Genomic DNA, 23,627 nt, shown 5'->3' with positions numbered 1-23,627 from the left:
TGTGCTGAGACATTATGGTAGGTCATTTAATTGTATTGTCTTAATTTACCTTGAGAACAACTCATGAAGGTGGAAGGTGTTATTTTCTACCATTTTATAAAGTACTAAGACATCTGAAGATAAAGTAATTTATCTGCTAAGGTTATACGGGTAGAAAACAGAACCAGAGTATCTGTATCATTTACAAAGCTTATTATATATTTTTTTAAAACTAATAAGAGTTTATTACTTTTGTTTTATTTAAGAAACTTTTCACAGAATCAAAACTTTTACCAGAGATGCCATAGCCCTCCTCCTCCTGGTCCCTCTGGAGAGGACTATTCACTAAGAAGGTATTCTTGGAATGTACAGCCAAGTGCAAATCAAGTAGTCCAGAATAAAAGTTGGCGTCCTGGCGGTTACTATGGATTATCCTATCCAACCTATTATGGATGGACTGAGTGACACAAACCTATCCTGGAAATCTATCTGGAGACAGAAGGACTGAAGACAGTTGGAGTGACTTTTTATAAGATCAGGTCAAATGAGGTTTATAATCTATTTTTTTCTCCCTTAAGTTCAAACTTAAGGAAAAAATCATATTAATATTTAACTCTTTGCTGACAAATATGCGGTATTTGCAATAGTGAAGGAAATGATTTGTTGTTCCTTTCTTAAATTTTCTTAAAGGAAGATGTTAATTTAGAACTGATAAAGTAATAAAGAACATCCCATGTACATAATTTTAAAAAATTCTATCTTTTCTATGTATTTCCTTTTGACTAGACTTATGATATGAATGTGTGTTGTACAAAAATTTTTAGTCATGTTCTATTTTGACCCAGTCATTAAGCTTTCTTTTTTTCCCTAACTCTTCAAGATTTCTATTGAAATTTACCTAGGAGACAATCTCTTTGGAACCTAATCACTATTTGCAATTAGTTGTGGTATTTTGTGATTAGGCATTACTTTCTTTGGCAGTCTGTTGTGAGGTTTGACCAACTTCCTTTCACTGAATTGTCATATATACCATCTAACACAGGAGTGGATAAACTTTTAGGGATTGATTGTCGGTTGGGCAAGAGACTGATGAATCAGAATGCTGGGTAACCTACCTGACAGGGTAATTGTTATCAACTGTGTAGAATTATTCAGAAAACTTGAAAACTTTTATAGATAATGAAGGTTGCTTAATGAACAGAATAGAATATGACATTTAAAGCCTGGGATATCTGGGAAGACTTGCATGGCTACTTATGTTTTTGCTTTTCTGTTGAGCACAGCTTACTGGGATCTTTCTCCACTTGCCTGTCACAGTAGAGTAGATGAAATTTGTTGATGTTCTCGTGGGTTGTTGGAATGAGCAACTGGGAAGTTGCTTTACCATGAAGTGAGAATGAAGAAAACTGTGCAGGTGCAGGGACCAGGTTTTTTTTTTTTTTTAAGTATATTTTATTGATTATATTGTTACAGTAGTTACAATCTTTTTCCCCTTTGCTCCCCTCTGCCCAGTACCCGCTTCCTCCAGCAATCCCATCCCCCTTAGTTCATATTCATGGGTCGTGCATATAAGTTCTTTGGCTTCACCGTTTCCTATATTATTCTTAACTTCCCCCTGTTTATTTTGTACCAACCGATCATGCTTCTTAATTTCAGCACCATTTCACCATCCCCCGCCCCCCTCCCAGCTTATAACCCTCCAAATAATCCCCATACCTGTGATTCTATCCTATTGTGGTTTGCTTCGTTGGATTTTGTTTTTATATTTTAGATTCAGTTGTTGATAATTGTGAGTTTGTTGTCATTTTAGTGTTCATAGTTTTGAACTTATTTTTCTTAAGTAAGTCCCTTTGACATTTCATATAATAATGGCTTGGTGATGATGAACTCCTTTAGCTTTACCTTGTCCGGGAAGCACTTCTTCTGCCCTTCCATTCCGAATGACAGCTTTGATGGATAGAGGAGTCCTGTGCAGGTTGCCTTTCATCACATTAACTACTGCTTGCCAATCCCTTCCTGCCTACAAAGTGTCCTCTGAGAAATTAGCTGATAGTCCTATAGGCACCCCACTGTAGACAATTCCCCACCTCTCTCTTGCTGCCCCCAGGACCCTCTCTTTATCTTTCACCTTTGGCATCTCAATCATGATGTGTCCTGGTGTGGTGCCCTCTGGGTCCAGCTCGCCTGGGACTCTCCGTGCTTCCCAGACCTGTATATCCATCTCCTTTGCAAAATTTGGGAAGTTATCCTCATTTTTTTTCAATTCTTGCTTCCTCATTCTGCACTGGTTGACTGTTTTGTTCTTCCTTATGGTCCAAATCGTTGATTTGAACCCCAGTTTCCTTCCCTTCACCGTTGGTTTTGTGTGGATTTTCCTTCATTTAACCTAGCATAGCCTTTATTTCTTCTCTTCTGTGTTTGCCATACTCAAGCATATCTGTCAAGCCTGTGAGCATCTTTATCACCAGTGTTTTGAATTCTTCATCTCTTAGGTTGTTTATCTCCTCATCTGTTAGGTTGGCTATCTCCTCGTCGCTTAGTTCTCCCACTGGAACCTTGATCTGTTCCCCATTTGGGGCCATACTTCTCTGTCTCCTCATTCTGACAGGCTCCTGTGTTTGTTTGCCTCTGTGTCCCAGGTAGAGCTGTCACTCCTGTTACGTTGTAAAGGGCGGAGCCTTAGGGATTTGTCAGTACAGGGCGACCTGTTTCACCATGTTGTGGTGCTGTATGGGGTCCGAGGGGGAACAATGCCGCCTTTCCAGCACTCGCCCCTTTTCCAGTCACTTCTCTCACTACTGCACCAGACTGGTGACCCTCTCGCTGCTGCCCTGGCCGTCGTTCCCAGAGTGGGTGGGTCTGCGGATGTTCTAGGACTGTGGGGGCCCTTTAAACAAGCGGACTCTGCTGAGAGACTTGCAGTTTCTTCCTCCGCTCCAACCCCAACTGCTGTGCACAGTCAGAAGCAATGAGGCTTGATTTTCCCCAGTGCTGGGACTGTGAGATGAGAGGTCTGGTGAGGGGCTGGGAATGCTCCTGACTTTTTAAAACATGTGACTGCACTTTCTGCTGCTGCCGCCCCTGCTGCCGCTACCACACTGCGTCCTCTCCGCCCTGGCTCCGCCCCGCTACCTGTCTGCATGAGTATTTCTTCTTTATATCTTTGTTTGCTGGACTTCCATGTAGTTTGATTTCCTCGAACTTCTGGTTGTTTCTAGTTTTGAGGTAGTTGTATTCCTTCTTAGTTGTGGAGGGAGACTCAGCCTGTCTGTCTATGCCTGGAAGTAGGGTTGTTTTTGTGTGTGTGTTATTGTTGTTGCTATTGTCTCTTACAAGTAGGGCAGATGGGGCATTCTGTTTAGTACACTTTTAGAAAAGAAGATAAAAAGGGAAGGAAAAAGGGAAGCAAAAGATACAGGATCATGACTAGAGACTGCCTACAGACTCTCCACCAGCCCACAGGCTTATTCCACATTTCCTGGTGGACAAATGTAGCTCTACTCAGGAGGCCTTCAGGTCGTTGTGTTTTGCCTTCTTATTCAAAATGTGGTGTGAACAAATGTAGACATGAGGTGCTATGCAATAAGAGAGGGGAGACAGAAATACCTTTCTGACCCAAAGTCCTACGAGGGCAGGGCAAATGGGACTCTGTTTTGGGGAACTGAAAATTACAGGGTCCCCAATTTAAAAATATATGTAAAAGGATGGAGCAGAATTTAAGAAAAATAGGCTCTGCAACACAGTGATTGGATATCCTCAAACCCTTTCCTGGAAATAGGTCAACCCAAACAAGATACCCATGGGTAGCATTTACCACAAAACTAGAAACCCCAACATAAGAGGGTGCAGGATACACACACCTGCCAGGCCTCAGCATCTGCACCAAGAGAAGTGACAGACAGTAGGAAGCATCTGTGGGACATGATGGCAGGAGGCCTTCAAAGCACCTACAGTAGCCACAAGAAAGCACTGAAGGCCTGTGTGAGAAGAGCAGCTGAGACTGAGAGGGGTTTTGCCCAAGCCCAAAGTGAGCAAGTACAAGGGGCTGGCGAAAGAGTATGAAGGACTAGAGCGGTCTAGACCCTATATATGTTGACACTGAGCACCGGAGTGTCTTTCCTGGATGTAGCCCACACGGAGGAGACAGTGCACAGAGGAACTATAGACACAGAGGGAAGATGTCCTGATGAAGTTGGGGAGGGGAAACAGAGCCAGTAAACCTCAGATAGCAAGCCCCATGTTTCTGAAGACTACATTAAAATAAATACAGAAAAATTTTGTAAGTTAAAAAAGAGGTCTTCAACCTCATCTTTTCTAAGGACATTAAAACTAATTTTACCTAGAATATAAATAACAGAAAAGGATTGAGATAAAATCCCATACAAAGGTAGTATGGAAAAAGAAGAATAAAGAGCAGAATAGTATCTCATCTGCAAAAGAAACGAGTCAGAATAGATGGGCCCACAAAACAGTAACCTGCTATTTCAAAATGAGCTAAAAGACATTCAGTAAAACAACGCAGAAGTTGAAAGAACATGGTGGGACATTATAATATAAAGGGCGCAGAATTTCTGTTTGGATTGAAGAAAATGTTCTGGAAATGATAAATGCCTGTAAAAGCTACCCATGAATGTTTAGTATGGGTTCGTCTATTTTCATGACAGGGTTTGGAAATTTTAAAACCATGTCCTGCTCCATCTACCTTTCTGAAGTGCTGCTCAGTCTTTTGATGTAATTACTTAAGTTTAGATGGTAGTGATGGTTGCGTGATATCATGAATGTACTTACTGTGACTGAATTGTATACTTAAGAAGGGTTAAAATGGAAAATTGTGTGTTATGAATATTTTACCATAACTTAAAAATAATGAAAGGAAGCATAAATCAGAATAAAATGAGATGATGGAAGTCAGTACAGAATTAAAAATACATTTAAAAATTTCAGAAATGAAGACTAATTAAATATAATACAAGAGTGAATGAACAAAATGGATAATGCCTTAAGGGAAACAAATGAGAAAACAATGAAAGTTTTAGAAATCAAAAATAAGATAAAAGGACTCTAGAGAAATGTCAAATATAAAAGACAGGGAAAAAAGCATGGACAATTTTAAGAGAGTAATACAAAAGTACATATAAGGATTTACTGTTGCATAAAAGTGATATTTCAAATTAGTGAGACAGATTCATCTGTAAATTGTGATACAGATATGTTGGAGTGTAGGTAATTTCTCTGGAAGAATCCACAGCATGGCAAAATAATGTCTCTGATGGAGGAGGGAAAGTAGTGTCTGGGGAACTGTGAGAAAAGGGAGGATTTTCACTGAAAACCCTTTTGTACTTTTCTAAATTTCTATCATGTGAATCTACTGCCTCAGAAGTCTGACTGCTTGAGTTCAAATCCCAGCTCATCCAATTGCCAGCTCTTTATCTAGGGTAAATACTTGACAAGCTCCAAGCCAATCTCCTTATCTGTGAAATGGAGTGATTAAGGTAGCCTGTTGCCACCTGGCACAGAATGAACTCTCAATAAATGTAAATTGCTTTTGGAAACAATGCAGATGCCCATCAACTGATGAAAGGATGAACAAAGTGGTAAATCCACTCAATACACTATACAGTCATAAAAAGGAATGAAGGACTGACACATGCTACAACATGAATGAACATTGACAACATGCTAGTGAGAGAAGCCAGACAAAAACATCACATATTGTATTTCTCCACGTATGAAATCTCTGGAAAAGTGACTTTCATCCAGATACAAAGCACAGTAGTGGTGCCAGGGGCTGGAGGGACGAGGTAACAAGAAATAACTAACTGCCAATGGTGAAGGGGGTTTCTTTGGGGCTGTTGAAAATGTTTGGGGATAAATGATGGTGATGGTTGCACGAGTTTTGAATGCACTAAACGTCACTGCATTTACAGTTTAAAACGATGAACTTGATAGTATGCAAATTATACCTCAATAAAAATAATTGTTGAAATACACATTACCAATTTTCAAATGATGATGAGTCCCATCTCTGCCCTTCCCCTATTCCACTCTCTTTCCTGTTCCCCATGCTCCCCCACCACCACTTCTCCCAGCAGCCCCAGGAGGCCTCCCAAGGAGCACCTTTGAACTGATCCCTTTGTAGTAGGGCTGTTCAAGCAGCAATTAAGTGTGCACATGCGCTTGTGGCTCTGGCCCCCATGGCAATGGACGTTTCCATCGGATTTTTTTCATGGACTTTGGTTGAGGTGGTGATTAGACGAGGCAGCACATGCAGCCTGGGTCACAGAGGAGGCCCTTGATGGCCCCTCTACTTAAATGCTTAGGCTTCACCTGAAGTTTGATGTCATCTACCAGTAACATCGGGATACTGTGCTCTGAAAGTCAGGTTTCCACCCACGGGCCCTTGTAAATACTGAGGCCTTTGGAGACAAGCCTGAAGTGGAGGCTTTGCTCCACCACATGCAATGTGACCTCAGCCCATGACTGAACATCAGGAGTAAAGTGGCACAGGGATGCTGGCCTCGAGTGTTGTTGGGAAAGTTGACTGAAGTAGTGTCTTAGTGGGCATGGCGCTCAGGCGTTGCGTAAATGGTCGTTTACGTTACATGGCCTGTTCTGGGTATCCCTCCTACTGCAACAGTTCACCAGTTGTCCAGGCCCCAGTGACCAGCTGCCCCCAGGATAACAGTAATCCAGTGCCACTCATCTGGTAGATTCCCCTGTTTTGTACTCACCTCCCCCAACTACAATCAGATTTGGATAAGGCAACCCAAACCAGCTGGAAATGTTTCCAGAACCTGTTTTCTAATATATATACTTACTTGGTGATCATGAGGCATTCGGCCAGCCACCACAGGAGACTTTTTATATTTCTTCTGGCCAACCAAGAGTCATCTTCTGCCATCTTCAACTCTAATCCAATTTTCTTCTGTTATCTTAATTTTAGACCTTTTTCCCTCCTCTGTTTCTTTTTATAAACTCATAACACCTCTCCCCCATGGGAGAGTCCCATGGTCATTACGACCACGGACTAAGTTCCTGCCTTTTCCTCACTTCTTACCCCTTGTCCCTGATTTGCTCATCCAACTTCCAATATTTCATTCTCAGGCAGCCTTTGATCCCAACCGTCACCACAGAAAAACCACAGTTAACAGCATCTCCAAATTCAGAAGGCTTCTTTATTTCTCATCTACTAAGTCTATTACATTTATTTATTTATTCAATTTTATTAAGTTTTAAAATATACCGGAATAGAGAAATGTATATCTATCTATGGGAAGAAGTTGGTATTCAAAGTGGCACCAACCATGCTAGCCTCTCTTACCGTGCGTAGCCATAGTATTGAGAGATTTCCATTTCTTTTTCCCTTTCAATGAAATACTGCACTTTCCCCACAGAGGTGTATTTGGCAGCATTCTCACGCTCTAGTTGAGCCTTCCTCTTCATGGCCTCCCGCTCTGGCCTCTGCTCATTTGTGATGGGATATGATACGATGGGCCCAGAAATGCCGGGGTTCTTCCATGGCCTTGGCTGGAGGGCGAAATCCTGGAGTAGATACTGGTTTTGAGGCTTGGGTGGGAAGTGGGGCTTGGTCACAGTACTGTGAAAGGGCTCCCGTTGGAAAGAACTGCAACCTGATGTTTTGTACGGCACAGGCCTGGGAGCAGCAGACGGAGGGACACTGGGGCAGGTAGTGTTGGTCAAACCTGGTCTAGATGGGTTGGTTGAAACTGAGCAAGGTGGTCTGTCAGGACCTGTCAAAGGTGCAGCAGTGGGCCGGGATGAATGGACTGCAGCAGGCTGCACTGAGGTAGAACCAGGCCGGGCAGGGTTAGCCACAGCAGGCCGATGTGATGCCACAGGCTGTGGTCTGCGAGGAACTGGTCGAGCTTGAGGTTTGTCCAGTTTAAAAAAAGGCAAAGATACCAACTTGACCTGGCCAGGAGGTGGCAGCTCAATCTGAGTTGGAGAAGAACACTCTTTTTCAGCACTGCCATCTGTTTTCTGGTGTTTGACTTGAGTTTTCTCAGGACCTTTGCCCTCACCCGAGGTATCCAGCCTTCGTTTGGTAGGAGGAGGTGGCTGGGGGCCTTTAGGGTTGCTTGAGTTTCCCACAGCCCGGGATGAAAACAGTTCAGTGTTCTTATCAGCCTTCTTCCCTAGTGCGTGAAACACTTGCACTGATTCCAGCATGTGCATAGCTAGGCAGCTGCGAGGCTTTTTGAAGGTCTCTTGGGTCAGCTCAGTTTGATTTTTCTTCTGTTTCTTCTTGGAACTGGTTGGCTTTTCTTCTGCCTTAAATTTGTTCCCTGCCTGCTTATTCTTTTCAGCGATCTTGGAGTTGTTGTCTTTTTTTCTTTTGTTTTTTTCCTGCCCGTGGCTCTTAGTTTCGCTGTTTCTGCTGGATGCAGATTTGTGAGGCTTGCTGTTAGAATGCCTGGCTGTGTTTGTAGGAGCCATGCCACTGACTGCAACTTTGCAAATACCCACTTCTCCCGAGCACACGCAATCCGGGCTCTCAGACTTGATTTTGGCATTGGGAGCAACGCTGATGGGCTCGGAGGCTTTACGTTTGTTCTTCCTGGCTTTATCAGAAGCCTTAATGACACTTGAGTTCTCCTGCACCTTGTTCAACTTGTTGCCTCTGTTACCTTTGGTTTTGATCTCCTCAGGACCTTTGGATTGATCAAGATCTTCCAAGGGCTCTAAGAGTGAAGGAAGTTGAATATCCTTGGGACCTATGGATTGATCAAGATCATCCAAGGGCTCTAAGAGTGGGGGAAGTTGAATATCCTTGGGACCTATGGATTGATCAAGATCACCCAAGGGCTCTAAGAGTGGAGGAAGTTGAATATCCTTGGGACCTATGGATTGATCAAGATCATCCAAGGGCTCTAAGAGCGGGGGAAGTTGAATATCCTTGGGACCTATGGATTGATCAAGGTCATCCAAGGACTCTAAGAGCGGGGGAAGTTGAATATCCTTGGGACCTATGGATTGATCAAGATCATCCAAGGGCTCTAAGGGTGGGGGAAGTTGAATAGCCTTCACCAGTGTAGCGATGTCTACAAAACCATCATAAGGTTCAGTCCCATATTCAAGTATCTCTTGGTTTTTAAGACTGTTATTAAGACTCAAGGTTTTCTTTCTGAGATCATCCTTTTCACAATCAGGCTGTTTTTCTGGGACAAGAGGATCAATACTGTCCAGGAACTCATAAGTATCAGAGATTTCTAAAGGGAACAGAGGAAGATCTCGGTTTTCTATTGGGATCTGGTAGGAATCCAGAGGCTTTGAAAGGGTAGCTTTAATATTGTCTGAATTCTTATTTTCTCTCTGTTCCTGGCTTGGCACTGGAGGCAGTGATAGTAGATTACTAGAACTTTGGACAGGAGCTACCACTGAAATGTCCCCATTACCAGGTGGTGGATTACTCTCAAGTATCTGGGTATTTCTGCTATTACAGGACTGAGGGAGTTCTGGAGTTTGTGGCAGACAAAATGTTTGGCCTGGAGGTTGCAATCCCAGGGAAGTCTCCATCCTCAGGGAATGCTCCATCACTACAAAGGAATCAAGGAGAACTTAGTTAGTTCCTGGTAAATAAAATTCTTCCTTATCACAAATGCAGCAATCTTGCTCCTTCCAACAATGGGAAAGGTATTTCTATGAGCTCTTTTTAAGGATCATGGACTGCACCCTGTGCAAGAGGTAGGAGGCCACTGTTCTAGTTGTTACTGGTGGTCATTTAATGTCATTGTTCCATGGTTATCTTTGAAGTTCACAGGATTGTTATGAGTCAAATAAGAAGTAAAAGTGATTTTAAAAATATTTTACAAGCCTAGTGTTTTCACATATAATCCTTTTAATTCTTTCAACTTTCCTGAGTTAATAAGAACGCTTAATACCACACAGTAGGAGAAGGAGTGGAAATCTTCCTAATGAAATGAATAAGCACAGACAGGTTTTTAGCCTATTATTTTTTCTTTAACAAAGTATTGAGAAACAACTCTTTTAAGTCTTGGTATAAACCAAGAGAGAGAAAGTGAAATTGGCACTGTCACAGTAAGAGTTCTGAAATACCTTTACAAATAGACTAAATCAAGAAATCAGGGAAGGGAGTTCATTTCAGTGTGGTAGTACAGGGCAGTGAAGGGGTGATATCCCTTGGTATATGCTCTTGTGGTTCTCCTACATAGAGCATACATGGCCTTTAGATGTCCAACCTTCCCACCTCTGTTATGTGTTCCCGTAATGACTCTGAAAATGCAGAGTTCTGACTGAGGGTAGTAGTCTCTAAAGTCACAGGACATAAATTCCACCTGTCTGTGGACTCACCACTTCCCGGCTGCAGATTGACCCTATTTTTGAATGCTGACTTTATTCCTCTTCCTTTTTGCTCTTTGTACTCACCTTGAAAACTTGTATCTGCGATGGGTTGAGTGGGCACAGAGTAGTAGATTCCAGAGGTGGAGGCCGGTGGAATCACGTTTGTGGGCTGATTGTCCTTTAGTACCATGACCATCTCTGGTTGAGGGACAGAGGCTCTGCTTTCCATGTAAGAAACAACAGAGCCATAGGATTGGAGGTAGGGACCAAGTTCTCCAGAGAGAAGAGGCCCTTGTGTGCCTGGATTATAGTAGTATACCTGACTTCCCTCCTGGTAGGGAAGTGACAGGCTATATCCCTGATTTGGAATCTGAGATGGTGCCACCTGAACAAGGCGGGCAGAAAGTGATGGATACAGAGGGGCCATGTTATTGGCAACTGAAGTGGTATTATACTGGGATACCATAGACATGGAGGAAACAGCTGTGTTTTGGCCAGTGGCAGGCACAGTGAAGGCTCTGAGTGATGATGACTTCTTTTCAGAGCCTCCTGTGATAGCCCACTGAAAAGCCCCAGGATTGGAAGCGGCTGAGGTGGAGATCTGGCTCTGGCCAATGCCTCCAGGCCACATAGTTGTGCTAGCATGTTGGTAGAGGCAGGCACTACCCATGAGTGCTTGGAAAGAGGTGCCAGAGGCTGATGGCAGTAGCCATTGTGAACTGACAGCTGGAGTAGAGTTACTGGAGAAGTTGCAGACCCTTCCTGTTAGGGAGGCTGCATTGCTCACTGCAGGAAGAGAGGGCTGTGTAGAATCTGAATTTCCAAGGAAATGTGGATTTTGGAAATTTTCTGTGGGGAACAAGAGGGTGTTGAAAAAAGTCAGTGAGACTGATGAACTCTCACTATGTTTGAAGAATATAATTATCTTTAGATTGTTGCTATGAGAAAGCCTCTAATACCAGTGCTCATTGAGATATCAAAAATAAAACAGTTTACGATGGTTGTAAGTGCTAGAGCAGTTTACTACTCCCTGTATTAAGTGCCTTTGCTCCCAACTGAGGAAAAATGTTCAGAAGACCAACAAGTGTGGTTTGTATATTGTTCTCGAGATTAGAATCAACCTCTCCTTGCCCTGTCATCTCTTGAGCCTGCACTTGTGTTGATTTGCATGCTATTTCCTAGAATTGAAGCGCTTAGAACCAGGAGTCTTTAGAAAACCTCTGTTCTAGCATTCTCATTTTATTTGTGAGGTAAGTGAGGCTCAGAGAGGTCAGATAGAGTTGTTTAAGTTCTCCCTTTATATCAGTATTATTCTCAGGTTACGTAACCTCAGCATCCTGACTGCCCTGCAGGACTGTGCTCTGAGCATTACACAGCCATAAACTGGGAACAATACAACTCTAATGTAGGCAGAGTTTTGTCCATGAGAAACCAGTACAGCTATTACCATCATAACCTTCAGTGTCTCATTTTGCCTGCACAGTTCACATGTTATTCTTAGAAATCACATATAACTCAGTCTGGCTGGTAAAAATGAAGGGTCATTCTTACATTCTTGAAGCCTGACTTCTGATCCTTTCTCAAAATGAGTATTTGAGAGTGTGTTTCTCAAGAAGTATTTTTTGAAAGAAAAACATTATTTAAACTCTCTGAGCTTTAGGCTACTCATCCATAAAGTGCTTATAACAACAACAGCAGTAATTCATATATGACAAGTGATACATTACAAATGAAATGAAAATCATATTTCAGAACTAAATATATATATAAATATATATATATATGTATATATATATATAAAATTTAGGGCATGCAGCAAGGATCAAAGCATAATAAATTTGGTAGTACGTGAAGTTCTGTTTTATACATGCAATAGTATAAAACTGAATGTTGCCTATTTTATTTCAGTGAGTACTATAAGCAAAGTGTAGCCCAGAATGAAAGGTGATTTTGAAGGAATTCCCAGCTAGTACACACAGACAGAGAATACATATCAGTAAAAATTGCCTAACAAGTAGCAAGATGCAATAAATGTGTATGTACAGGTAGCCCCAATATAGACAAATATTTTAGTAAAGCCAGCTATAACGCAGAGAGTAAAGTAAGTGTAAAGGAATTCCATTATTGTGCTCATTCACATTCATGTGAATATTACCCAGCAAGTACAGATATATAACAGCTATATAACAGTGAGTCCAGTAGAAATATATATTCCAATTAATAAAACACAAAAGGACACTTAAAAGTATCATGTAGTTTTTATATTTATCTTAAAACCTGGATTATAATGGCCTTCAACATCCAGGAATGTGTTATACCCAAAGCCTTCATCATAGATTTAATTTTCAAAAATTTGAAGTAAGAATACCCAAGAAACTCCACAAAATTGTTTCTTGATAAATGTGAAATTAGAGTATGGGGTGTGACTTTTCTCTTTTTCTTAGGTAGCTAAGATCTAAAAAGAGATGATGGCTGTTTATCAGTGTGCTGTCTGTGTTAGGGAGAAACTAACTGTAAAGATGAAAACCCACTTTGTCTCAGAACATAATCATCACACAAAAGAATTAGTCTTTCTGGTTCAAATAAGGATATAGCATTTAAAAATATTTATTTTTGATAGACTAAACATCTACAAAGTTTAAAAATCAGAATGAAGTGAAACACTGAAAGTGCTGTTTCCTCCAGCCCCCCAGATAACCAATTTTATAGTTTCACATTTATAGAAAACCTCTGCTCTGAAATATAGCTTTTAAATATTTATATTCAGTTGTCAATTGCCATCTGTGTTCAGAGAGGTGGTTTTAAACACAAACACATGACTTCTGGACAACTTTCTTTGCCTAGTGATACTCTATATTCTGGTCTTACTTTTCTTTCTACTCTACTAATGGAAGCATTTGCTAAAAGTCACCTTTATTTTGCCCTACTCTGAGCAGATTTTACCCTGTGCTATTGCTGCTTTAATTTAAAATATTTGGATTCCTTCAACATTCCATTCCTAACTACCACTTTTGCTCTTAAGGGTTCCTCCATGCTGTCTTCTTTCATTCCTATGGTTTTCCCTCCTTCGTTCTTATAATTTTGCCTCCCTCTCGGTTCCTCCTGTTGGCCTATGCTGATAAAAATAATACCTACATTTCAATATATTTTCACTTAGTTTGGATAGAAAACTTGAAAAACTGGTATAAATTACTTTTTAAACAGCACTAAATTTAAAACTCTGAGGTAGAAATATCAGTGGTGGGAGACCATTACACATGGTTTTATATATATATAGTTTTCTCTGTCACCTAGGTTTTCTATCTGTTCCTGTTGTAATGGTCTCGGCAAGTCTTGATTTCACTTTTATATGGGTGTCCTTTAAGGCTCATTATTAGAAAAGAAAGGGATTAGAAATAACAACCAAACTAATGTTTTAATGTAATAGATGAGGAAAAAGCAGATTATGTGAGAGATTGAATTACATGTCCAAAGTGACATAGCTAGGGAATGTCAAAATCAAAACTAAAGTCTCCAGATTTTCAGATCACACTTTCTCCCCTTATAATATAGTATTTTGGCTCTAGTGCTAAATGTAGGGCCCAAAAATATCTAAGGAATAACTTTAGAAAAGATTCTCTCATTACCTGACATGGTCAGAGGAGAAGAGGAAATATCAACTGTAGATGCAAAGGACGAGGAGACAATATGAGAAGGCTGAGTGGCTGGAGCCCAAGAGCACATGTGCCCAGTGCGAAAGTCACTGGTCGCACTGGTCACTGGCCACTGGTTACTGGTCATTGGTCAGTTGTGATGATACAAATTTATTTACAGGCAGCTCCATGGAAACCCCAAGATTCTACCAGGTTGTGGTAGGTTTGGTGGGAGAACGATGTCACAAAACAGGCAGTTTAAAGTCACCAGGGAGCCAATAGGGAGCTCAAATTCCCAACAAGATGACAGGATTGGATGGAGGGAGCTAAGTCAACAACTAAATGGCTGAGTTTGGGGGACCGTTGTCATAGTTTACAAGGCAGATGTGATAATCTCACTTTCCTCAGGCTCTTATGTTAAAAAAAGAATCATCTCAATGTTTCTATAGATGCTCATTAATATAATTAAATATTAGTTAATTCTCTATATTATGTTGTATAATAGGATATTGTTAATATCCTTAGGTAGAAGGGAAAGGGCATCCAGGTTATATAATTACAATGTTCCCAATGAAATTATATCAGGCCATCTCATTAGGGAATATACTGCAGCTTTGGAGGAGCAGAGAAAGGGATTAAGGAGCTCTTTGTGTGACTAGGTTAAAGAATAAAATGGAGTTTGTTGAGTGCATGTTGTGGTGAATGATGTGGTCTAAGGCTCCCACTTATAGTTCCTTCTCCTTGAATCCTACCTTCCTTGGGCTGGGCTGGGCTGGGCTGCACTAAGGTGGGCCTGTTTGTACTTGCATCTCTCTTCTGCTCTCCTTTTCTTTTTCTTCTTCATTGTCCGTGTTGTATCTGAGAACAGATTTGATGTTGAATTCTTACTCTCATGGATGTTACTTCCTGTCAACTTTGAGCAGCCGGGACTTCTCTTCAGTGTCTTTGGCTTCCCCAAATGGACTCTGCCCATTAGAAGCAAATACCAAAGAGCGAGAGGGGTCAGCTCATTGCAAACCTTTCCGCTCCCAGCCTTTGGTTGCGATTCTCTTGACCAGATTTTGCCTCCTCTGCTTCTTTGGCCCATGAAGGAATGCTGCCATCCTGTTCTTTCACATGGAAGAGGCATTCACAATATTCTCCATTTCCTTCTTACATAAAGTGTATCCGGTGTGGCAGTTACTGTAGTCTCCTCCCCCTTGCAAACAGCCTCTGTAGAATTTTGGGCCTCTAGGATTCTCTGTCTGCCATGTTTGGGTGCAAGGCCAGGCAGAAATGAAGAGGATAATAGTTAGAGAAAGTCAAGGACATTGATGGAGAAGAGGGAAGAGGGAAGGTGAAAGTGTACAGGAAGAAGGAGTCTGATGTGGACTTTTCAGTTTCTGTGAGAAATAGGTTGGCACATTATGACCTCATTTTTTATTAACAGAATATATGTGCTAAGTAATGCAGAAACCCCCAGGAATTCTGTTCAGAAGAGAGAATAATCTTCCATGTATTTCCTACTTTGTTATATGTATTATTACCTCACTTATATCATTCACTGGTATGTTTGAAGATCATGCTGTGTATCAGTGCTCTGCCTTTGTCCAGATGTTCTCTTCCTTGTCAAAATTTTAAAGATTCTATCATTGTAAGACATATCACATGTTTTTGACCTGATGACTTTTTTTAGAAGCATCATGAACCACCTTGACCTGATGGATTTTGTGGAGAAACTTAAAAAGAGGTCTGTGAGCAAGGCACTGTGGTGAGTTACACTGTGCACCAAGCAAAGGGAGAGATGTGTGCAGTCAGCCCGACTTGGCCTTGGTTGCCTCTGCTTTTCTTCCCCTGCTTAGTGCTGCTCACATTCACCACTCTTGTGACTGTGAGTGAGGGCTGAGTTGCTAATGACCTAACAGGGTGGGGCCAAAGTAGGTATACAGTTTTTCATATGGAAAGTAATACAAAAATTAATAAATAATGCTATTAGAATAAACTGTTTTACCTACTCACACCATAGATCCTCTTTGTCCCCACCTGTATATGGAGTAAGCTGCTACAGTTGAGAGTTGAGTAGTTGACACAGAGACAACCCCGCAAACAAAGACTAATATATGTACTGTCTGGCTTTTTATAGAAAATGACTTCTGGCCCTTGATGTTGGTAGGGTCTTACAGGCTACTGTTGGAATGTTGGCTTTGATTCTGAGAAAAATGAGGATCTCTGGGAGGGTTTGAGCAGGAGGAGGACAGGATCTGACTGAAGTTTTGGTGGCTGTGTTGACAAGTTTTAGAGGCAAAGGTTGGAGCAGGTAAGCCGATTAGGACTGCGGTTCCCAGTACACTGGGGTGCCCCCGGAACACCACAGCAAACTCATCAGGGTGTAGCAGTGTATTTTAAATTTCTGAAGCATTTACAGTGATACTTGACAGCTGTTAGATACCGTGTGTGCTTCTACCCAGTGATTAGTTGACAGTTTCAGCATTAGGTCACGCTATATTCTTTTCAATGTTATCTTGTCTTTGTGAAGTTGAGTTTTTGGCAGTAGCTGAAACAAGAAGCAAGCACTATTAGAAAACTGATATGGAATAGGAAATGAGGCTGGCAGGATCCAATTTGATTTTAAGGTATGACATGTTGTACAGTGCCTAATAATCACATGAGTAATTGTGGTTCGAGACGGACGGCTGCCGATGATGATGACGATGAATTGTGGTTAAGGGTAAAATAAAAATATTTTTAAAATTCGCATGTATTATTTTTCAAATATCTACTTAGTCGTTGAACGATCGTATCAGTACAATGTGTAGTTTTATTGTAGCATTTTCCCTGAAGCTGATGTAACAAATGACCACACCTGGGTGACTTTGAAAAAAGCACAAATGTATTGTGCACAGCTCTGAAAGTCAGAAGTCTGAAATCAGTATCACTGGGCCCAATGAAGGTGTCAGCAGGACTACACCCTCTGGAGGCTGTTGGGGGAGATCTTGTTCCTTGCCTCTCAAGGCTTCTGCTGGCTGCAGGCTTGATCTGCTGGTGGCGGCAGCACTCAGTCTTTGCCCCATCGTCACATCACCTATTTCTCTTCTATCTGCACCAAATCTCCTTCTGCCTCCACTTTATAAGGAAGCAGGATTGCATTTGTGGCTCAGCTCACCCTGTTAACTTAGGACAACCTCCACTTCTAATGAGCCTTAATTTAATCACTCATGCAAAGACCCTTTTCCTGAATAAAATAGTAATATTTACAAGTTTCAGGGACTAGTACCCGATCCCTTTGGGTGTCCATTATCCAGCTACTACAGGCACTAACACTTTTTAAAATTTTTGGCATTTACCTACTAGTTTGGCCAAAAAGTCTGCTTAGATTTTTCCATAAAATAAAAGACACATTTTTCTTCTTCACCGTTAACTTTATTGATTTGAATATCTGAGGATGTGGGCTATCTTCTCTGTGTTATAACATTGGCTATTTTCAATTAATATCTTGATTTGATTGCTATCAGCTTCAATGTGTCTCCTGACCTTGGAGTATTCTTTAGCAAGAAATCTCCAGCATGAAACTCTGCAACCACCCTTGAACACATTAGATCAGTCATAGCACCTTCTCCATACTCTGCACAAATCTTTTATTGGTGTTGCATTTGCATTTTTACCTTTCTTGACATAATAAAGCATAATATGCTGGAAATGTTGCTGATTTTCTTCCATCTTCAATATTAAAAAGGCTACACAAAATCTACCAATTTTCATAAGTCTTTTTTACATGCATGCTGATAGGACAGCTGTGACAATACAATCTAACAAAATTATTTTGAATGAAATTAAAGACAACTAAGCACTACTAGAGCCATCTTACAGAAAAAAACAAACATACACATTTTGGCCAACACAATACTTAATAAATGGGATGGTTAAGTCTTTTCTTTTTTATTTAAGCCTAGAAGTAAGACTCAAGGACTCTGTGAATCTAGACATTTGGAAACCTCTGAGTTTGGACACTCTCCCAGTAATCCAGACAGAAAATGATAGATACTTCAAAGTAGAGTGGACAAGTCTTGGATACAATTTGAGAGCAAGGCAGATGGAATTTGCTGTTCTGTTTGTGCAGTAGATAGGAAAAGAAAGGAGCCTAATGATTTCAAAGATTTTTAGACTGAGCAACTTGAAAAGTGGATTTACAATGCACTCTAATGAAGAAAACTGTGCATGGACCAGGTCCTTTTTTAAAATTATCTTTGGGGTTGGGATTTGGTCATGGTGGAAAGGGAATATGGGGGATTCTGTTTTGTACTTATTTAGAAAAGAAGATAAAAAGAGAAGGCAAGAGGGATGAAGAAGATACCCATTCCTGTCCGGAGCCTTCCCACAAACTCTCCAACTGCCCTAAGACCTATTCCACATCTCCTGGTGGTCAAATGTCTCTCTGTGCATGAGTCCTTCAGGTTGTTGAGTTTTGCCTTCTTATTAAAAACATGGTGTGAACAAATGTAGACATGAGGTGTGTGTGAGACAGTGGAGACCCAGAAAGCCTTTTAGAACCCAAACTCCTACAAGAGTAGGGCAAAAGGTGTTCTACTGTGGGGAACTGATAATAACAGGGCCCTCAAATTTCAAACAATTATGTCAAAGGATGGAGCAGAATTTAAGAAGGATAGAGGCTGCAACAGAGTGTTTGATTTTTGCCAAACCCTGTCATGGAAACAGATCAACCCAAATTAAATGCCCATGGATAGTTTTCACCACAAACCTAGATCCCCAGAGTAAGAGCAGGGAGGAGACAACTACTACCAGGCACACCACTGCCTGGTCTCAGCATCTGCACCAGAAGAAGTGACAGATAGGAGGAAGCTTCTGATGAACATGAAGGCAGAGGCCTTCAAACACCAACAGTACTCACCAGAAAGAATGAGGGGCTATTTCAGAAGAGCAGCTGAGATTGGTAGGGTCTTGCCTTATCATGAATTAAGCTTAAGTAAAGGGGCTGGAGATGGTGTGTGAAGGACTGGAGAAATGTAGACCCTCTGTTCTGTGACACTGAGCAACAATGCCTTTCCAGGATGTGGACCACACAGAGGAGACAGTGCAGGGAGGAACTGCAGAAACAGAGGGAAAATGTCTATATAAAGTTGGGTGGGAAACTAAGCCAGGAATCTTCAGACACTAAATCCCATATTTCTGAAGACTACATTAAAATAATTACAAAAAAGTTCTGCAAAGTTAGAACTTCCTTTTTTAAGGGTATTAAAACGAATCTCATCTAAAAATGAATAACAGAAAAGCATCAAGATCAAATCCCATAGAAACATAGTGTAAGAAACAGGAATCTAATGCCCCGACTGATATGCCTCAGTTGGTTGGAGCTGTCCAGCAAAGCATAACGTCACAGGTCCGTTTTCTAGTCAGGGCAGATGGCTGTGTTGCAGGCTCAGTCGTAGGTCAGGGCACAAGCTGATAGAAACTATTAATCTTTCCCTCCCGCATCAATGTTTCTGTCCATTATTTCTCCTTCAATTTTTCTCTCTCTAAAAATAAATTTAAAAAATCTTTTTAAAAAGTAAAAGGAGAATGAAGAGCAGAACACCATCTCCCCTGCAAATGAAACAAGGCAGAAAGACAGGTCCAGAAAACAGATCAAAAGTGTCACCTGCTATTTCCAAATGAGCCAGAACATTTGATAAAACAATGTAGAAGATAAAAGAACATGGGGTGGTGGGAATGAGAAGAATATCTGTTTAGAATGATGAAAAAGTTCTGGAAATAGTAAATGCTGGTCAAAGCTACCCTCTCATGGGCGATCAGTTTGTGTTGACCTATTTTCAGACAGGTTTTGGGAGATTCAAAATCTGTCCTCTTCCCTCCATCTCTCTGAAGGTGGTGTTCAACCTTTTGACATAATTATTTTAAGTTCGAATGGAAGAGATGGCTGAATAATGGCATGAATGTACTTAATGAGACTGCATTGTATAATTAAAAGGGATTAAAATGGTGAATTGTTTGTTATGTATATTTTATCGTAATGAAAAAGCAAGGAAGGACAGGATAAATGAGAATTAGCTTAGATGATAGAACTCAGGATAGAATGAACAATAAAAAAAATTTCAGAAATGAAGACTAAATTCAATATAATACAGGAGTGAATAAACAAAAAGGATAATGCCTTAATAGAAACAAGTGAGAAAAGAATATATTTTTTAGAAATCAAAAGGAAGATAACAGGAATTCTAGAGAAACGTCAAATATCGAAGCTTGGCAAAAAAGCCAGGACAGTTATAAAAAGAGTAATACAAATGCATATAAAGGTGTGATACATCATAAAAGCAACATTTCAAATTAGTGGGAAAGATCCACCGATAACTTGCGATACATATCTGCTGGAGTGTAAGTAATTTCTCTGGAAGCATCCACAGCCTGGCAAAAGTGTCTCTGAGGGAGGAGGGAAATTAGTGTCTGGGGACCTTTGGGCAAAGGGTGAATTTTCATTAAATACCCTTTTGTACCTTTCTGAATTTCTGTCTTGTGAATCTACTAGCTCTGAATTCTGACTGCTTGAGTTCAAACCCAGCTCACGCAATTGCTAGCGCTTAATCTTGACACTCTCCTAGACTATCTCCATATTTGTTAAATGGGGTGAGTGATGTATCCTGGTGCTGGCTGGAGCAGAATGAACTCTCAATAACTGCAGATTGATACTGGAAACAACTGAGATGCCCATCGATTGATCAAAGGTGAACCAAGTGGTAGATCCATTCAATACACTCAACAGTCATAAAAAGGAGTGAAGGACTGACACACGCTACAACATGGATGAACTTTTACAACATGCTTAGACATCTTGACAGGGGAGAAGCCAGACACAAAGGTCACATATTGTCCTACTCCACATATGAAATCTCTAGAAAAGTGACTTTCATCCAAAGAGAAAGCACAATAGTGGATTCCAGGAGCTGGAGGGATGAGGGAACAAGGAATAATTAACTGCTAATGGTGAAGGGGGTTTCTTTTCGGGCTGTTGAAAATGTTCTGGGATAGATGAAGATGATGGTTGCATGAACTGTGAATGCAGTAAACGTCACTGAATTTATAGGTAAAGACGATGAACTTGATAGTATGCAAATTGTATCTCAAAAATAATTGTTAAAAATGTACATTACCAATTTTCAAATGATGATGATTCCCGTATCTGCCCTTCCCCTATTCCACTCCCTTTCCTGCTCCCCACTTTCTCCCACCGCCACTCCCTGCAGCAGCCCCATGAGGCCTCCCAAGGATCCTTTGGAACTGACGCCTGCGTAGTAGGGCTGTTCCCGCGGCAGTCCAGTGCGCACGCGCGCCTGTTGCTCTGGCCCCCTTGGCAATGGATGCTGATTTTTCTGGTGGGCTTCAGTTGATGGCGGTGATTAGACGAGGTGGCACGTGCAGTCTGAGTCATGGAGGAGGCCCTTGATGGCCCCTCTACTTACTGCTTAGGCTTCACCTGAAGTTTGATGTCATCCACCGGCAACATTGGGAAGCTGTGCTCTGAAAGCCAGGTTTCCACCACGGACCCTGGACAACACTGAGGCCTTGGGAGATAAGCCTCAAATGGAGGCTTTGCTCCACCACATGCAATGTGACCTTAACCCATTGCTGAACCTCCCGAGTAAAGTGGCACGGTGATGCTGGCCTCGAGTGTTGTTGGGAAGGTTGATTGAAGTCGTGTATTAGTGGGCCTGGTGCCCGGGTGTTAAGTAAATGGCCATTTCCGTCCCACATCCTGTTCTGGGTGGAACTAGTACTGCCACAGTTCACTGGCCGGGCCCCAGTGACCAGCTGCCCCCAGGACAACACTAAGCTCTTGCTGGTCATCTGGTAGATTCCCCTGTTTTTGTACTCACCTCCCCCAACAACAATCATACACAGATAAGACAACCCAAACCATCTGGAAAAGTGTCCAGAATCTGTTTTCTAATATATATACTTATCTGGTGCTCACGGGACATAAGACCAACCTCCACGGGAGACATTTTACATTTCTCCTGGCCAATCTAGAGTCACCTGATGCCATCTGCACCTGTATTCAGTTATATATTCTTTTAACCCTAACCTCAGACTCTGCTTCTTATTTCTGCTTTTTTCCTTCCAACTGCTTCGTTTGATAAACGCATAACATCTCCTCCATTTTGGCCCTATGGCCATGAATCAATTTTCTTCCTTTTTCTTTAGTTCTTACCTTTCGTCCTTTATTCACCCATCAAACTACCAATACTACATTCTCACACAGCCATTGACCTCCTCCCCCACCAGAAAAAAAAAAAAAAACACAATGAGAAGCATCTCAAAACTTAAAAGGATTTTTTTCTTACTCATACACTAAGTCTATGACATTTATTTATTCAACTTTATTGTTTTAAAATACAAGCACATAGAGAAATTTATATCTGTCTATCTATGGGGGAAAATGCGGTATCCAAATTGGCACCAACAATGCTAGCATGTCTTCTGCATAGTTGTAGTATAGAGAAGTTTCCATTTCCTTTTCCCTCTCATTGAAATTCTGCACTCTCCCCACAGGGCATTTGGCAGCCTTCTCACGCTCTGGTTGAGCTTTCCTGTTCATGGGCTCTCGCTCTGCCCTCTGTGCATCTGTAATGGGCTTTGACATGACGGGCCCAGAAATATTGGATTTCTTCCAAGAAATTGGTCAGGGATTGAAATCGTAGAGTAGATACTGTCTTTGAGTCTTGGGCTGGTACTGGGGCTTTGCTACAGAGGAGCAAATGGGCCCCTGCTGGGAAGAAGTGCAACCTGATGTTTTGTAGGGCACAGGGCTAGAAGCAGCAGACTGACGAATCTTGGTCTGAGGAGGGTTAGGCAAACCTGGTCTAAATGGGTTGTTTGAAATTGACTCAGCTGGTCTGCCTGAACCTGTTAAAGACCAAAGTGTTAGCTGGGAGGAATTTCCTAGAGTAGGTTGAGCCAAGTTAGAACTGGGTTGGACAAGGCTGGTGAAACCTGGTTGGGATGGGTTTTTCACAATTGGCCGAGCTGGTCTGGCAGGAGGTGTCAAAGATGCAGGAGTTTCCCCAGATGAACTGACTGTATTAGTTTGCGCTGAATTAGAACAAGGCCGGGCAGGGCTGGTCAAACCTGGTCGGGATGGGCTGTTTGAAATTGACTCAGCTGGTCTGGCTGAACCTGTAAAAGATGCAGGAGTTTTCTGAGATGAAATGACTGTATTAGTTTGTGCCGAATTAGAACGAGGCCAGGAAGGGTTGGTCAAACTTGGTCGGAATGGGTTGTTCGCAATTAACTGAGCAAGTCTGCAGGGACCTGTAAAAGGTGCAGGATTTTTCCCAGATGAACTGATTATATTAGTTTGTGCCGAATTTAAACGAGGCCAGGCAGGGATGGTGAAACCTGGTCGGGATGGGCTGTTTGAAATATACCGAGTTGGTCTGGTAGAAGCCGTCAAAGGTGCAGCAGTGGGTCGGGATGAATGGACTCCAGCAGGCTGAACTGTGTTACAATGAGGCTGGGTAGGCTTAGCCACAGTAGGCCGATGTGTTGCCACAGGCTGTGGCCTGCCAGGAACTGGTTGAGCCTGAGGCTTATCCAAGTTAAGGGAAAGCCAAGGTACCAACACGACCTTGCCAGGAGGTGGCGAGTCATACTGATATGGTAATGGACACTCTTTTTCAGCACTTCCATGTTTTTTCTGACATTTGA

General features: G+C 41.6%; 1 protein-coding gene across 1 annotated transcript; it reads right to left on the bottom strand.

The window, feature by feature from the left end:
* Positions 1 to 7,296: 7,296 nt before the first annotated feature.
* LOC150006223 (uncharacterized protein C2orf78-like) lies at positions 7,297 to 14,082 on the bottom strand. The gene is made up of 4 exons (XM_090280744.1): positions 13,929 to 14,082; positions 10,387 to 11,151; positions 9,022 to 9,536; positions 7,297 to 8,706 (listed from the first exon to the last, which is right to left on the bottom strand). Exons 1-4 carry the CDS (start codon positions 14,080 to 14,082, stop codon positions 7,297 to 7,299), a joined length of 2,844 nt encoding a protein of 947 aa, XP_090136870.1.
* Between the last annotated feature and the right edge of the window lie 9,545 nt (positions 14,083 to 23,627).

Source organism: Furipterus horrens, unplaced genomic scaffold, assembly GCF_987537825.1.
Source record: "Furipterus horrens unplaced genomic scaffold, mFurHor1.1.pri manual_scaffold_6, whole genome shotgun sequence".
Classification (NCBI taxonomy): domain Eukaryota; kingdom Metazoa; phylum Chordata; class Mammalia; order Chiroptera; family Furipteridae; genus Furipterus; species Furipterus horrens.
The sequence above is the reverse complement of the archived record's forward strand: the minus strand, read 5'-3'. Positions and strand labels throughout refer to the sequence as shown.

Coding starts and splice junctions, on each gene's coding strand:
- LOC150006223 (XM_090280744.1), bottom strand. CDS start 14,082: ATGACCAGTAACCAGTGGCCAGTGACCAGTGCGACCAGTGACTTTCGC. Junction 11,152..13,928: donor TTCTCCTCTGACCATGTCAG/GTAATGAGAGAA, acceptor TGTTCCCCACAG/AAAATTTCCAAAATCCACAT. Junction 8,707..9,021: donor ACATCGCTACACTGGTGAAG/GCTATTCAACTT, acceptor ATAGGTCCCAAG/GATATTCAACTTCCTTCACT.